General features: G+C 44.1%; 1 protein-coding gene across 2 annotated transcripts in view; it reads right to left on the reverse strand.

The window, feature by feature from the left end:
* Positions 1-3638: 3638 nt before the first annotated feature.
* Positions 3639-16855, reverse strand: part of ache (acetylcholinesterase) — a 35760-nt gene continuing 22543 nt past the window's right edge. For both annotated transcript variants that reach the window (XM_036957785.1, XM_036957786.1), the window contains exons 4-11: positions 16335-16548; positions 15981-16244; positions 15579-15761; positions 15257-15355; positions 14707-14902; positions 14262-14454; positions 13919-14097; positions 3639-7379 (exon numbers count right to left, since the gene is read on the reverse strand). In XM_036957785.1, coding sequence (XP_036813680.1) covers positions 7258-7379; positions 13919-14097; positions 14262-14454; positions 14707-14902; positions 15257-15355; positions 15579-15761; positions 15981-16244; positions 16335-16548 — 1450 coding nt within the window. In that variant the 3' untranslated portion in view covers positions 3639-7257. The remainder of the gene's footprint in view (positions 7380-13918; positions 14098-14261; positions 14455-14706; positions 14903-15256; positions 15356-15578; positions 15762-15980; positions 16245-16334; positions 16549-16855) is intronic.

Here is a 16855-nt window from a genome sequence, read left to right on the forward strand (position 1 = left end):
GAATGGGCAAGACAAAATATGTGCTTTTGAACAGGGTATGGTAGTAGGCGTCAGGCGCACCGGGTTGAGTATGTCAAGAACTTCAAAGCCGCTGTATTTTTCACGCACAACAGTTTCCCGTTTATCAAGAATGGTCCACCACTCAGAGGACATCCAGCCAACTTGACACAACTGTGGGAAGCATTGGAGTAAACATGGGCCAGCATCCCTGTGTGTCACGTCACGCCCTGACCATAGAGACTAGGGGGTGTTCTCGTCTTTAATTTCTATGTTGCTGTGAGTATGGTTCCCAATTGGAGGCAGCTGATGATTGTTGCATCTAATTGGGGATCATACTTAGCGTGATCCTTTTCCCACCTGCGTTGTGGGATATAGTTTGTGTTTAGTGCTATGTGCGCTACGAACTGCACGTTTGTTTATTTTTTGTTTGAAGTTTCACCTCAATAAATATGTGGAACTCTACTCACGCTGCGCCTTGGTCCACTCATTCTTATAACGAACGTGACACTGTGGAAAGCTTTAGACACCTTGTAGAGTCCATGTCCCGACAAAATTAGACTGTTCTGAGGGCAAAAGGGGGTGCAACTCAATATTAAGAAAGTGAGGCCAATGGTGACATTAACACAGTTACAGAGTTTAATGGCTGTGATAGGAGAAAACTGAGGATGGATCAACAACATTGTAGTTACTTCACAATACTAACCTGACAGAGTGAAAAGAAGGAAGCCTGCACAAACATATAATAAAGTGCAAATGTTGTACAAACCAAAAATAATAATTAGCAAATATTGTACAATCCAGGGGTGAAAAGCTCTTAGAGACTTACCCAGAAAGACTCACAGCTGTGATTGCTGGCAAAGGTGATTCTAACCTTTGCACTAAGCACTAAATAAACGTCCGTTAGTGCTAAACACGGCTGCTAGAATCCTGACTAGAACCAAAACATTTGATCATATTACTCAAGTGCTAGCCTCCCTACACTGGCTTCCTGTTAAGGCAAGGGCTGATTTCAAGGTTTTACTGCTAACCTACAAAGCATTACATGGGCTTGCTCCTACCTATCTTTCCGATTTGGTCTTGCCGTACATACCTACACGTACGCTACGGTCACAAGACGCAGGCCTCCTAATTGTCCCTAGAATTTCTAAGCAAACAGCTGGAGGCAGGGCTTTCTCCTATAGAGCTCCATTTTTATGGAATGGTCTGCCTACTCATGTGAGAGATGCAGACTCAGTCTTAACCTTTAAGTCTTTACTGAAGACTCATCTCTTCAGTAGGTCATATGATTGAATGTAGTCTGGCACAGGAGTGTGAAGGTGAACAGAAAGGCTCTGGAGCAATGAACCGCCCTTGCTGTCTCTGCCAGGCTGGTTCCCCTCTCTCCACTGGGATTCTCTGCCTCTAACCCTATTACAGGGGCTGAGTCACCGGCTTACTGGTGCTCTTCCATGCCATCCCTAGGAGTGGTGCATCACTTGAGTGGGTTCAGTCACTGACGTGGTCTTCCTGTCTGGGTTGGCGCCCCCCCTTGGGTTGTGCCGTGGCGGAGATCTTTGTGGGCTATACTCGGCCTTGTCTCAGGATGGTAAGTTGGTGGTTGAAGATATCCCTCTAGTGGTGTGGCAAAGTGGTTTGCTTTGGCAAAGTGGGTGGGGTTATATCCTGCCTGTTTGGCCCTGTCCGGGGATATCATCGGATGGGGCCACAGTGTCTCCCGACCCCTCCTGTCTCAGCCTCCAGTATTTATGCTGCAGTAGTTTATGTGTCGCGGGGCTAGGGTCAGTCTGTTATATCTGGAGTATTTCTCCTGTCTTATCCGGTGTCCTGTGTGAACTTAAGTATGCTCTCTCTAATTCTCTTTCTTTCTCTCTCTCGGAGGACCTGAGCCCTGGGACCATGCCTCAGGACTACCTGGCATGATGACTCCTTGCTGTCCCCAGTCCACCTGGCCGTGCTGCTGCTCCAGTTTCAACTGTTCTGCCTGTGGCTATGGAACCCTGACCTGTTCACCGGACGTGCTACCTGTTCCAGACCTGCTGTTTTCAGCAGGAGCGGTAGATCTCAATGATCGGCTATGAAAAGCCAACTGACATTTACTCCTGAGGTGCTGACTTGTTGCACCCTCGAGAACTACTCTGATTATTATTATTTGACCCTGCTGGTCATTTATGAACATTTTAACATCTTGGCCAAGTTCTGTTATAATATCCACCAGGCACAGCCAGAAGAGGACTGGCCACCCCTTATAGCCTGGTTTCTTCCTAGGTTTTGGCCTTTCTAGGGAGTTTTTCCTAGCCACCGTGCTTCTACACCTGCATTGCTTGCTGTTTGGGATTTTAGGCTGGGTTTCTGTACAGCACTTTGATATATCAGCTGATGTATAAATAAATGTGATTTGATAACATGTATTGACACAGGGGTGTGAATACTTATGTAAAATATATATTTTTGTATTTCATTTTCAATACATTTGCAAAAATATGTCATTATGGGGTATTATGTGTAGATTGGTGAGAGAATAAAATCTATTTAATCCATTTTAAATTCAGGTTGTAACACAACAAAATGTGGAATAAGTCAAGGGGTATGAATACTTTCTGAAGGCACTGTAGTACAGCTTCGCCTCTTTCTCTCTGATCCAGAAATACTTCAGCATAACTAGCAAGCCCAGGCAACCTCTTCCGCATAACTAGCAAGCCCAGGCAACCTCTTCTGCATAACTAGCAAGCCCAGGCAACCTCTTCCGCATAACTAGCAAGCCCAGGCAACCTCTTCCTCCTCATGTTACCAAAACCCGTTCCACCGTGTTTAATTGACAGGTCTAACACATTGAAAACGCAAAGGAGCAATACATTTTTAAAAAATAGCAAAATGAAGCATTGCTATTGATTTATTTAATTTGATTGATAATTGGAATTTTGCCCGTCTTAAGTATGTAAAAGCATCGTCAGTTGTTAATTGAGAATTATCTTTATCTTTGTCACAATTCATGCCATCAGAACAAGGAAATGAAATGGCAAACATGAGAAATTATTTGTCGTTTAAGCATTTACTTTTAATTATACACTTTGCTATTTCTTTTTCAAAGTGCTAGACATTGTGCGTACTCAATCATGAAAATCATAATGCAATATCTTTTTTTTGCATTTCAATTCAAATTTTGTCACACAAATGCATACCCATTTAGGAAAAGGAATTGCAAACCATTTGCCCATTTGCTTTTCCAATTGAAATGTGTATATTGTTCTTCGTACTTTGTTACTATTGCCTATTGTATGTTCCGTCCGTGTTTGCGGTGTTGTGTAATGTGCAGGTAGCATGCACATTCATACAGTCCTTCCCTTGTTAATAGCCTTGTTGCTCTACTTGTGCCACCAGTTATTGTATTGTGTACAGTGTATTCATTACCCCTGGTTTCTGTTCATTAAGAACCACTAGCATTCCACGTCCTTTCCACATACATCTCCATGCACAGTTCCTCTGTTCCTGTGTGCGTGAATATAGTTCCCTGTACGTTGACTCTTGGGCTGCCTTATTCACCTCTAACCGTGGGCGGTGTCAGTGGGTCACAGACCAGAAAACACGTAACCCGTGTTGCGAGTAAGGAAAGGACGAGAGAGAGAGCTATAGACTCGGTATTAGAGGTAAGCAAGCAAGGTGTCTTTATTTTGTTGCAATTTGACAAACAACAAGCTGGCATTCATGAATACATACTTCTACAAAAGCCATTCTAATGTATTATTTAAAGTACTAGCGACTGTAACAAATGATGCAGAAGTAGTAGTACTGTAATAGTACAGTAGTGTTACTAGTATAAACTGTATATACTATATACAGTAGATACTATGCTGTATATACCCATAATACTGTATATACTCTATATACTGTTTAGACTAGTATACTGTAGTAGTACTGTAGTAATACTGTTGGATTGAAAAAGGAAAAAGGAAAAATAATATAACAATTCAAATAAAAATATGGCACTCTTTATATATATTATATTGCTTTGTCAATCTTCATCATCATCGTCATAATCATCATCATCATACAATAAATGTCATATATTTAGTTATCAATGTGTTATATTATTGCTAACATCAACTGTAATTCCAAAGCTATAATAAATGTAATAATAATCCAAATACATATCAGGACATCAGGGGTATTATATTGTTACGGAAAATAACTGTCATAAATTTGGAGTAGGATACAGAGAGGGGGGGGGGGGGGGGGGGGGGTTGTTGCTCTGGACATGCATGAAGGGATATCATTGGGGGAGCAAGGGTAAGCAGGCCCTCTTATTGGAAAAGAGGTGCTTGAGCAGCTGTCACTCAGTCATCATCGGAACACTCACGCAGCCAGTCCATACATACACACATGCATTCTGTTCAGTCAAACAAAGTGGATGCGTCCCAAATGGCAACCCATTCCCTATGTAGTGCACAACTTTTGACCAGAGCCCTTTGGGCCCTGATCAAAAATAACGCACTATGTAGGGAATAGGGTGCCATTTGGGACCAGTATCTAAATAATTACAGATAGTCTTTGACTTTTTCATTTTATATATATATTTTTTTAAAGCTAGACTACTCTACTCCAGTCGTTAAATAGGAGTTGTACATGCCGGTGAATACACCACTCATAATGATTCGATGAAAGACCCACTGACCAATCACAAGGCTGATCCTGATCCCTTCCACAATGTCAACAAACGCAAGTTCAAATAAATATGACATTCCACATATGACATCACAAAAGTATGACATCATGCAAAAACTGTATAGAGACGGGCGGATGGACACACAGACAAGTAGACAAACACAAGCAGAGAGACAGAGGTGGACACAGATGGACAAACAAACAAACAAAAGGTAGACTCACAGTGACAGACAATTAGACACACATACGGAGAACACACAAAGACAGACAGACGGACGGATTTCTCATGTCAAAGTCCCGGCGAGAGCAGCCAAACTCAGAACAATCTCAACAGATACGGAAGTGATCGTTAAACACTCCACACAGACAGTCTCTTACACTCTGACATCTGTAGTTGGTTTAAACCTGAAGAATGCAACTGCAAAATAAAATACTGAAAAAGAGTAACAAAAACCCACACATATAGTACGTATATGTCACATTAATGATAAATAACCTTAGTATAGACAAGAGTGGAGTACGTAACCCTGTTTTCTTTTTCCTTCCATCTTCCCCTCTCTTTTTATCTTTACCCTCTCTCTCTCCATTTCCCACTCACCCTTGCTCCATCTCTCATCTCTCCTACCCATGCTCTCCATCTCTCGCCCCTCTCTCACCCTCCTCCCTCTCTCTCCATCAGCCCCAGCCACTGCAGCAGTGCAGTACAGCCCAGCCAGGGCCTGTCTGTCTCATAGCCAGCGAATGGCTGACGCAGCATCCTGTCGTTTCACTGGAGCACTGAATTTAACACACACACACACACACACACACACACACACACACCGACAGACAGACACACACTGAGTGAATTACTTCAGTCTCCATTAGACTAACGAGAACCGTTCGTCCTCTGGGGACATGGAGAGATGGAGGAGAGAGAGATGGAGGAGAGAGAGATGAGGGGAAGGTGGAGAGAGAGTGGGGGGGGGGGGGGTTGAGACGGGAGAGAGATGGATAGGACAAAAGAGAGAGATGGAGGGGAGCGAGACACATCGACCCGTTGGCACGGAGACAATATTAGTAGTATGCACACACACACACCCTCACGCCCACAAAATATAATACTTTACTGCATTCTGACGCTAGAACAAACAACAGTGGGTGTGACTGACATTCACAAGTGCTTGGCTACATATAGGTGATTGACAGAGGTATGTGGATATATACCGACAAGTGCATACAAACACTATCGCTCTCGCACACACCAAAACACACACACACACACCGAAACACACAGAGTGGATTGAGAAACGTGCACGGAGTTCAGCGATGAAGTTCAGCGATGAACAAGATAGACGTGTGACATATAACATGACTACATGTCTATCTTGTTGATCGCTGAACTTGTGAGTACTGGTCCTCCGTGCACGCTTTTCCGGTGTGTGTGTGTGTGTGTGTGTGTGTGTTTTGGTGTGTGAGAGAGTGATAGTGTGTGTGTATGAACTTTGTATGCACTTGTCTGTTTATATCCATGTAGTGTAACACACACACACACACACACACACACACACACACACACACACACACACACACACACACACACAGTCTTAACTGTGTTTTTTTCAGTGTAGTTATTTTCTAACCCAGCACACAGCGATTTACATGGCTCCAGATTCCTATAATAATTGATCAGAGGTTTTAGGTTTGGACCCACGCAGACTACATCCCAAATCCCACCCTATTCCATGTACTACTTCGACCAGAGTTTAGTCGTGCATTATGTAGGGAATAGGGTGTACATTTGAGATGCAAAAGAAGACGCTACACAGACACAGATTGTATTTCTGAATCCCACCTCTTTTCCACATGGAGTGCACTACTTTCAACCAGAGCTTAGTAGTGCACCATATAGGGAATAGGGTGTCATTTGAGACACGGGAGAAGACACGACACAGATACAACAACAGATCACCTAACTAATACAGTCAGAGAGAAAGAAAGAAGGATAGAAGAACGGGGGGGGGGGACAGATATAAGAGATAGACGAACGCCAAGTGAACGGATACATGGTTAGACAGTGGAACAGTGGTCATAATAGCTGTTTTAAATAAAGATCATTCAAAATAAGCAGATAGCGAGATTTGTATCAACTGGAAAATAATAAAGTGAAGTAAAAAAAAAAAATAAGAGTGATGTGGAACACAGAGGTTCAGTCGTACCACACTTCCGCGCACACACACACACACACATGCCCACGGATGCATGCATACACGCACACACACATACACACAGTCTTCAGAGGTACTGTAATGACACACCTTTGAAATGTTCACCGTTTCACAGCCTTCATCAATGACCACCTCCTTCCATAATACATTTGATGCTGATAAATTGTCAGCTTATGGACGTGTTTTAGACAGCCAAACATCTGCAATGGAAAAACAAAAAACACACAGAAAGTATGAATTGTGACACATTAAATGTGATTTTGTGGGGGAAAGGAATCCACTGTTTGGCCTTCGTCGAGTTAAACTGCAAAGCCTTAACAAATCATATCACATGAAGAAATGTAGGAAACTATGGAAGGACAAGGTCTTCATCATCTCTTTCTCTCTCTCCTCAGAGGTCAGTGCAGCGCTCCTGCTTGCTGTAATGGTCGAACTGGCTCTTCCAGTGCATCATGTAGGAGGACCAGCGATGGAACTCCACCTTCCACTGACGCTCCGCCTCATCTATGTTATCTGGGGAGGAGGAGAAAGAGAGAGAGAGAGAGAGAGAGAGATAGAGAGAGAGAGAGAGAGAGAGAGAGAGATTACCACAAGTGAAAGACAGGGTCACAACTGTCACCTACAGATGGAATCACACAATATCAGACATAATCCGAAAGGAACCCGAGAGACAGTGGGGACGAGCCAGGAAGCGACATCATCCCTGTTTATCTGACTAGGGGCCATAGGTCATAGGTCAGGAAACTAACCAGACATGTTTCACACAGACCTCTAACAGTGAAACACAGTGGCTTTTGGGGTTTGGAACATTTCCAATGAAAAGTTGGCATTATACTCATGTTTAGGTTTTTGGTATACAAAGATGGATCACACACACACACACACAGTGAGTCAAGTGGCTATTGACATATGTTCTGTTTCTTATAGCAAAGGCCTTCTGGGAATTCTGACAAAGGAGGAGGGAAAAGAACGAGGGATGAAATTGAAGTGTTGTACATAAAAAAAAAATATTTTTTTTTAAATGCAACATAAAAGGATAAGTAAGTAGAGAGAAAGGGAGTTTTAGAGGCTTCTCACTGCGCCTGCCAAGATTGAGAATGATTTAAAATACCAAAGAGAGGATTGTTTTGTATAAAATAATATATATATATATAAATAAAACAAGTTGTGATATAAAATTATATTAGCAAAAAAGATAAGGGAATTCAGATTGAAAGGAGAGTGGATGGTGAAGTCAAAAATAGAAAAAAAGGTCTAAGTTTGGAGAGAACAGAGAAAAGGCATAAGGCCCTAGAATGAGCTAAATAAGGCCTAGGCAGCGGTGATGTCATAGAAGAGAAATAGAACTAGAGATGGCGTGGAGGGACCAGAGGAATTCCATGATTCCCTTCACCCTGCTAACCTTTTTGGCTAAGTCTAACATTTTCTGATCTGATAGTCTATGTATTGATCATTAGCCTGTATTGTACACATTCACAGCTTAAAGCTGAATTGCAGTAAAATGTCAAAATCAGAAAAGGTGATAAAAGTTAGTTCAAGAAGAAAGAAAAAGTACTTTTGACAGGTTCGGATGGTGCCTGCTCTTCTTGCTGAAGGCCTCTAGTCTTGTAGTCGAGTTGAATGGTACTAGGGAGGGACAGGTTTGATAATGGTGATGGTGTTGCTGGAGTTGACTAGACGTCCTGACGTTCCCAATCCTCAGCTCTCTGTGGAAACTGGACGACTCCTCCACTAGCAATGTGTAGCACCCACTTCTTCCCACTGTTTCTTCTGCTGCCGAAAGGGCTCACCACACATCAGTCCAGTGTATAAAGTCACCCTCACTAAGAGGGAGCCTTCTGCCATCTCCACACTTCAGTCCTCTCACTTTGGGTGGCTGAAACTAGAAGCCGGTGCTGAATGATTTTATGCAAGGTGAGGCTTACTGTATGGCTGCCGCCTTGAGCGCTCCGACCCAACTTTGCTATTTTGTGACAATTTTGGTGTTTATCGTTACTTTTCTTGCACTAAATGTATCTGCTATCATTTCATTTGATCGACAAAAAAACGTTTGAATATCAGATCGGAAGTTACGAACCTCAATTTTGGCTTCAACTTTGACTCATCCGCCCTGGGCTCTTTATGTACCTCCGATCCAATCTTCGGGCTACCCAAGAGGAAACACGAGCGAAAAAGAGGCAAGAGATCGGGCGTCCTGTTGAGACTAAGGCAAAGGGAAAACCGGCCACCACTTCCCTCCATTCTATTGGCCACTTAATAATAACATGACATCCGATCGTGGATTTGCTATCAACGGGACTCTCGTAACTGCAATATTCTCTGTTTTTCTGAAACATGGCTTTTGGACAAGATGGCTATTCAACTCGATGGATTCTCCATTCTTCGAGCAGACAGGTCATTGGATTCAGGGAAATCCAGAGGGGGAGGGGTATGTCTCTTCATCAACAACAGATGGTGTGCAGTCTCAGAGCATGCGCAGACCACCTGGTAGGCACCTTCATGTTTATTTTCGACCTCTCCTTGTCCCAGACTGTAATCCCCACGTCTCAAGCTGACCACCATCATTCCTCTTTCCAAGAACTCTAAGGCTACCTGCCACCCCAACAGATCTACAGATGATGCAATCTCAATTGAACTTCACACTGCCCTCTACCACCGGGACAAGAGGAATACCTACAATGGGGAGAACAAGTATTTGATACACTGACGATTTTGCAGGTTTTCCTACTTACAAAGCATGTAGAGGTCTGTAATTTTTATCATAGGTACACTTCAACTGTGAAACTCAGAAAATCACATTGTATGATTTTTAAGTAATTAATTTGCATTTTATTGCATGACATAAGTATTTGATCACCTACCAACCAGTAAGAATTCCGGCTCTCACAGACCTGTTAGTTTATCTTTACAAAGTCCTCCTGTTCTCCACTCATTAACTGTATTAACCGCAACTGTTTGAACTCATTACCTCTATACAGTAAAAGACACCTGTCCACACAATGAATCAAACAGACTCCAACCGCTCCAAAATGGCCAAGACCAGAGAGCTGTGTAAGGACATCAGGGATAAAATTGTAGACCTGCACAAGGCTGGGATGGGCTACAGGACAACAGGCAAGCAGCTTGGTGAGAAGGCAACAACTGTTGGCGCAATTATTAGAAAATGGAAGAAGTTCAAGATGACGGTCTGTGGCTCCATGCAAGATCTCACCTTGTGGGGCATCAATGACCATGAGGAAGGTGAGGGATCAGCCCAGAACTACACGGCAGGACCTGGTCAATGACCTGAAGAGAGCTGGGACCACAGTCTCAAAGAAAACCATTAGTAACACACTACGCCGTCATAGATTAAAATCCTGCAGCGCACGCAAGGTCCCCCTGCTCAAGCCAGCGCATGTCCAGGCCCGTCTGAAGTTTGCCAATGACCATCTGGATGATCCAGAGGAGGAATGGGAGAAGGTCATGTGGTCTGATGAGACCAAAATAGAGCTTTTTGGTATAAACTCCACTCACTGTGTTTGGAGGAAGAAGAAGGATGAGTACAACCCCAAGAATACCATCCCAACCGTGAAGCATGGAGGTGGAAACATCATTCTTTGGGGATGCTTTTCTGCAAAGGGGACAGGACGACTGCACCGTATTGAGGGGAGGTTGGAAGGGGCCATGTAATGCGAGATCTTGGCCAACAACCTCCTTCCCTCAGTAAGAGTATTGAAGATGGGTCGTTGCTGGGTCTTCCAGCATGACAACGACCCGAAACACACAGCCAGGGCAACTAAGGAATGGCTCCGTAAGAAGCATCTCAAGGTCCTGGAGTGGCCTAGCCAGTTTCCAGACCTGAATCCAATAGAACATCTTTGGAGGGAGCTGAAAATCCATATTGCCCAGCGACAGCCCCGAAACCTGAAGGATCTGGAGAAGGTCTGTATGGAGGAGTGGGCCAAAATCCCTGCTGCAATGTGTGCAAACCTGGTCAAGAACTACAGGAACGTATGATCTCTGTAATTGCAAACAAAGGTTTCTGTACCAAATATTAAGTTCTGTTTTTCTGATGTATCAAATGTCATGCAATAAAATGTTAATTAATTACTTAAAAATCATATAATGTGATTTTCTGGATTTTTGTTTTAGATTCCGCCTCTCACAGTTGAAGTGTACCTATGATAAAAATGACAGACCTCTACATGCTTTGTAAGTAGGAAAACCTGCAATTTCGGCAGTGTATCAAATACTTGTTCTCCTCACTGTATGTGAGAATGCTGTTCATCGACTACAGATCAGAGTTCAACACCATAGTGCCCTCCAAGCTCGAGACCCTGGGACTAAACACCTCCCTCTGCAACTGGACCCTGGACTTCCTGACTGGCTGACCACTGGTCACTATTACTCCTTTTTACAACTATATTACCATTAGTATATTACCATAGGTATTTATATATTCCTGCCACCAGACACTTTTCAACTCTGATACATGGTGTGCAGACTCTAGTGCAGTGGAAGTCTCAGCCTATTGTTCACCCATCTTGGGTCACTTTTTATGACTTTTTACGTATAAACCCACCTCAACTACTCACATTGAATAAGGTACTGACACTGACCTGCATATACAGTGCATTCAGAAAGTATTCAGACCCCTTCCATTTTTCCACATTTTGTTACGTAACAGCCTTATTATAATATTAATTAAACAATTTTTTCCCCTCATCAATCTACACACAATACCCCATAATGACAAAGCGAAAACAGGTTTTTAGAAATAAATAAATAACTGAACTACCTTATGTACATAAGTATTCATACGCTTTGCTATGAGACTCGACATTGAGCTCAGGTGCATCCTGCTTCCATTGGTCGTCCTTGAGATGTTTCTACAACTTTATTGGAGTCCACCTGTGGTAAATTCAATTGATTAGACATGATTTGGAAAGGCGCACACCTGTCTGTATAAGGTCCCACAGTTGACAGTGCATGTCAGAGCAAAAAAAACAAGCCACGAAGTCGAAGGATTTGTCCATAGAGCTCCGAGACAGGATTGTGTCGAGGCACAGATCTAGTGAAGGGTACCAAAAAATGTATGCAGCATCGGAGGTCCCCAAGAACACAGTGTCCTCCACCATTCTTAAGTAGAAGAAGTTTGGAACCACCAAGGTTCTTTTAGAGCTGGCCGCCAGGCCAAACTGAGCAATCAGGGGAGAAGAGCCTTGGTCAGGAAGGTGATCAATAACCAGATGTTCCACTGTGGAGATGGGAGAACCTTCCAGAAGGACAACCATCTCTGCAGCACTCCACCAATCAGGCCTTTATGGTAGAGTGGCCAGACAGAAGCCACTCCTCAGTAAAAGACACATGACAACCTGCTTGGAGCTTGCCAAAAGGCACCTAAAGGACTCAGACCATGAGAAACAAGATTCTCTAGTCTGATGAAACCAACTCTTTGGCCTGAATGTCAAGCGTCGCGTCTGGAGGAAACCTGGCACCATCCCTTCGGTGAAGCATGGTGGTGCCAGCATTATGATGTGAGGATGTTTTTCAGAGGCAGGGACTGGGAGTCAGGATCAATGGTAAGATGAATGGAGCAAATTAGAGAGAGATCCTTGATGAAAACCTGCTCCAGAGCGCCCAGGACTTTAGACTGGGGCGAAGGTTCACCTTCCAACAGTACAACGACTCTAAGCACACAGCCAAGACAACGCAGGAGTGGCTTCGGGACAAGTCTCTGAATGTCCTCCAGTGGATCAGTCAGAGCCTGGACTTGAACCAGATCAAACATCTCTGGAGAGACCTCAAAATAGCTGTGCAGCGACGCTCCCCATCCAACCTGACAGAGCTTGAGAGGATCTGCAGAGAAGAATGGGAAAAACTCTCCAAATACAGGTGTGCCTAGCTTGTAGCGTCATACCCAAGAAAACTCAAGGCTGTATACACTGACAAAGGTGCTTCAACAAAGTACTGAGTAAAGGGTCTGAATACTTATGTAAATGTGACATATCGGTTTTTATCTGAAATAAAATTGCTACATTTACTAAAAACCTGTTTTTGCTTTGTCATTATGGGGTATTGTGTGTAGATTGATGAGGAAAAAAACAATTTAATACAATTTAGAATAAGGTTGTAACGTAGCAAAATGTGGAAAAAGTCAAGGGGTCTGAATACATTCCGAATGCACTGTACTTGCATTCTCTTGTTTCTTTAACTCACAGCGTAGTTCTTGTGTGGTTTTATTTACATTTTTTATTCTATCTTCTATCATTATCTATATTATGATTATCACTACATAGTTGGGAAAGCGCTCTCAAGGTAAGAATATCACTGTACTGTTTTACACCTGTCGTATCATTTGCACGTGGTAAATAAACGTTGAAACTTGAAAGCATCTTTTGAATGCAGTAGACAGTTAGCTATAGCTAGCTAACTACCTAGCTAGCTAGTTTAGCAAACTAAACAAATCGATCTGCCATCAATTCTGCCAGCGCTCTCAAGGTAAGTCAACTAGATACTGTATATTAGATAAACATGTAATACGTTATCAAACACACCCCAAACAACTACAACACGTAAATCAACTAAATATGCACAATATTTTTTACAGAAACTCTCAGATAACTCCGCTATTATGGCGCCATGGCTACGGGCCCATGGGCTACGGTCAAAAGTAAAGCACTATATAAGGAATAGGGTGCCATTTGGGAAGCAACAGTCCTATCCTTCTTCATCCAATCTGACCCTGGGTCAGTTTAGCAGGGAAGTGTTGTAGCTACTGTAGTGTGTGCTATGCGCTTTACTGACCATGCACAACTTTCCATTGCAAAACCAAGCAAACCACACCACCATCTCTCTCTCTCTCTCTCAGTTATTTTTTCAAAGTTCTGTCGGTTGATTGAGCCTTTTTCCCTGTAAAAGACTGTAAGCCGCAGCTAGCTCTCTTTGAATATTTCTTTGAATATTTATGTTGTCAGTATGGTTGTACTGTCATGAGCATTGCTTTGATGTCCTTAATGTGCTGTTAGAGGCCCAGATTGTGTCATTGTAGTGTGTGTGTGTAACCCTCTTACCGGTGATGTTGAGGAGGCGTGGCAGGAAGCGGTTCCAGAATGCACACAGCTGATTCCGCAGGCCCTTGTGGATCTTCATGGATTCCGTGTTCAGACCCACGTGTTTTTGTTCACTGTTGGTGAACTGGGGCCACTTCCGCCTGCTATCCACACTGCCATCAAAGTTGATATTGGGGTTACTGGAGAGAGAGAAAGGTGGGAGAGGGTGGGAGACAGAAAGAGAGAGAATAGAATTAGGGTTTGACAGCTTTCAGTGTGCTTCGATAGACACACACACCAACCCATGCCCTTTTACAACTCCCCATTTCTCTATCTCCCTCTCCCCCCCCCCTCTCTGTCTTACCCGGTGCGTGCAAAGTTGGCCCAGTATCTCATCATGCGTCGGCTCAGTTTCTCCTCCTCGGCTGTGTAGTTCAGTCTCTTCTCAAGCGGCATGCCGAACACAAACTCTATCTCGTAACCATGGATGACGCCCATCCACTCAGGCCACGCCAGGTTAGACGCACGGTGGTCAAACAGGTACAGGTACACTCCACCTAGAGAGTTTGGAATAGAGCATAGAATGAAATAGAACATGTATCCCCACTCTAGTCTTGTATATGTCCCAAACAGGTACACTCCACCTGGGAACAACAATAGGATAGGAGAGACATTGGCATGGAATATTGACGCAGGACTTCGAGTTCGCCTTTTGGTTTGAACAACTTCAAATTTGTGTTATTCCTTTTGAGCACCATTGAAATAACATGACATAACGTCTTTGAAAAACATTCGTGAACCATTCTTACCTTGTGAGTTCCCATCCTTCGCCGTGGCCCCTGCGTTGCCCGCTGGTTGCCCATTGTTGGCACCCTGGTTAGAGTGAAACTGGGCATAGCTCCTGGCGAAGTGCTGCAGGGGGCAGATGACATTATGGTCTCCGACCACATCGTCCAGGGCATCACGGTTCTTTACCCCGTTGTTCTCATCGAACCAGTCAGTATACTGCAACACAATACAACTGTATTAATCAATAATATTTATTATATACAATCACTTGTACATCCACGGTTGTCACAAAGTACTGTAACACAATACATGGTCAGACATTAGTGGTTACCCGATTGCCCTCGAGAGGGCATGTAAACTGAACTGCCATGCAAGTAGAGTGTGCTCTGTGCTGTGGTTGCCCTGATTGATACAACTTTATTAGTCCATACGTCACAGCGAACAACTAAAATCTGTCTTCTAGCTGTCCATATCAATTCCCCTTTTCTTTCCAGCACATGGCCCAACCAGGATTCGAACTGGCCACCTTTCAGCTACAGGTCCACCTCCTTAACCGGCTGGGCTACTTACCTGCAGAACCACAGCCTCCTGGCCGATCTCATTGGCATGCGGAACGCTCAGTTTCACGCTTTCCAGGAAGTCCTCGCGCGAGATCAGTGACTCATTGTCCTATGGGGAGTCAATGGAAGGTTTGTGTGAAATTGTATCAGTGACAGTGGAACACACACACACACACACACACAAAACAGGCATTAATGTACAAACACACACACCCACGCTACAAATGCACACACAGAGAAACACACACCAGGCACACACACAAATGCACATTTGTAGCCGCTCCTCCCCGCACCCCCCCAAAACACTCCATCCCCTCTCTCTCCTCACGTACCTTGCTGAAGCCAGGGGCTCCATAGAGGAGGAAGAAGGACCCCTCATCCTGGTTGACCCCCAGCAGGATTTGGGTGTCCTTGAAGTTGCCTGAGCTGAGCATGGCCTCGGGGTTGTCTGGAAGCACCACGCCGTCGATGACGGGCACAAAGGAGAAACGGAAGATGGCAGACCACGGCATGACCTGAGAAGACAAAACAAAATGTATTTATTTCACCTTAATTTAACCAGGTAAATAATTGAAAACACATTCCTTACATTTAACTATCGTTAAATGTGAACTTAAAACATAAATGTATACGGAAATGCTATGGAAATGCACATTTAAATGTCAAACGTAACTCTAAAAGTAAACATAAATGTAAGACTTAAACCTAAACATAAATGTAATAAATGAATGTACCTGCCACTCCTGGTCAATGAGCTCCTGCGGGGGCTTGTTGCGAAGACAGTCCACCAGCTCCGTATCGTTACCCCCCGAGGGGCACCCGACGAGCTTCCCCAACATGACGGCCCTCCGGTGGGCTTCAGCTGGCGTAACAGTGGCCCAGGGGCAGTTGGGGGCTCCACTCTGGAGGATGGCTCGGGTGAAGGTGGGTCGACTGTCGGGAGACAGGAGGTGCATCCCAACAGAGACTGCTCCGGCACTCTCCCCAAAGATGGTCACCTACGAGTAGTAGTAGTTAATAACAATAATATTGAATTTATAGAGCGCACAAGCTTGCTGACACACACATTTCCTCTTTATTATCATTACCTGTTTGGGGTTGCCCCCGAAGAAGTGTATGTTATCCTGGACCCACTGGAGGGCCATGCGTTGGTCTAAGAGCCCCACGTTCCCAGGGGCCTCTGAGGAGCCGTGGAGAGCCAGGAACCCAAAGGCCCCGATGCGGTAGTTCATGGAAACCACCACCACCTTCTCCGAGTGAGCCAGGTAGCGCCCGTCGTACACATCCAGGGATGATGATCCGCTGTAGAACAATACAATACAACTTTATTGTCCATCTGTTACAGCGAACAATGAAAATGCGTTTCCTGCTCAATACCCCCAGATAGCACCTTCATGCATACACACAAACTTGAAAAGAGCACAGGGTCCTAGCCGCAGTGCAGCATCCCTGGATGGAGAGCATGTTGTACAGTTACGTGCTTGTGAAATGCTGCTGGGATGTGAAAGCCTTTCACTTTCCAGATACAGATCAATTCCCTCCTTTCCTCCAGTGCCCTGCCTGCATTTCGAACTGGTTACCTTCCGGCTACAGGTCAAGCTCCTTAGCC

The sequence above is a fragment of the Oncorhynchus mykiss genome, chromosome 21 (assembly GCF_013265735.2).
Source record: "Oncorhynchus mykiss isolate Arlee chromosome 21, USDA_OmykA_1.1, whole genome shotgun sequence".
Classification (NCBI taxonomy): domain Eukaryota; kingdom Metazoa; phylum Chordata; class Actinopteri; order Salmoniformes; family Salmonidae; genus Oncorhynchus; species Oncorhynchus mykiss.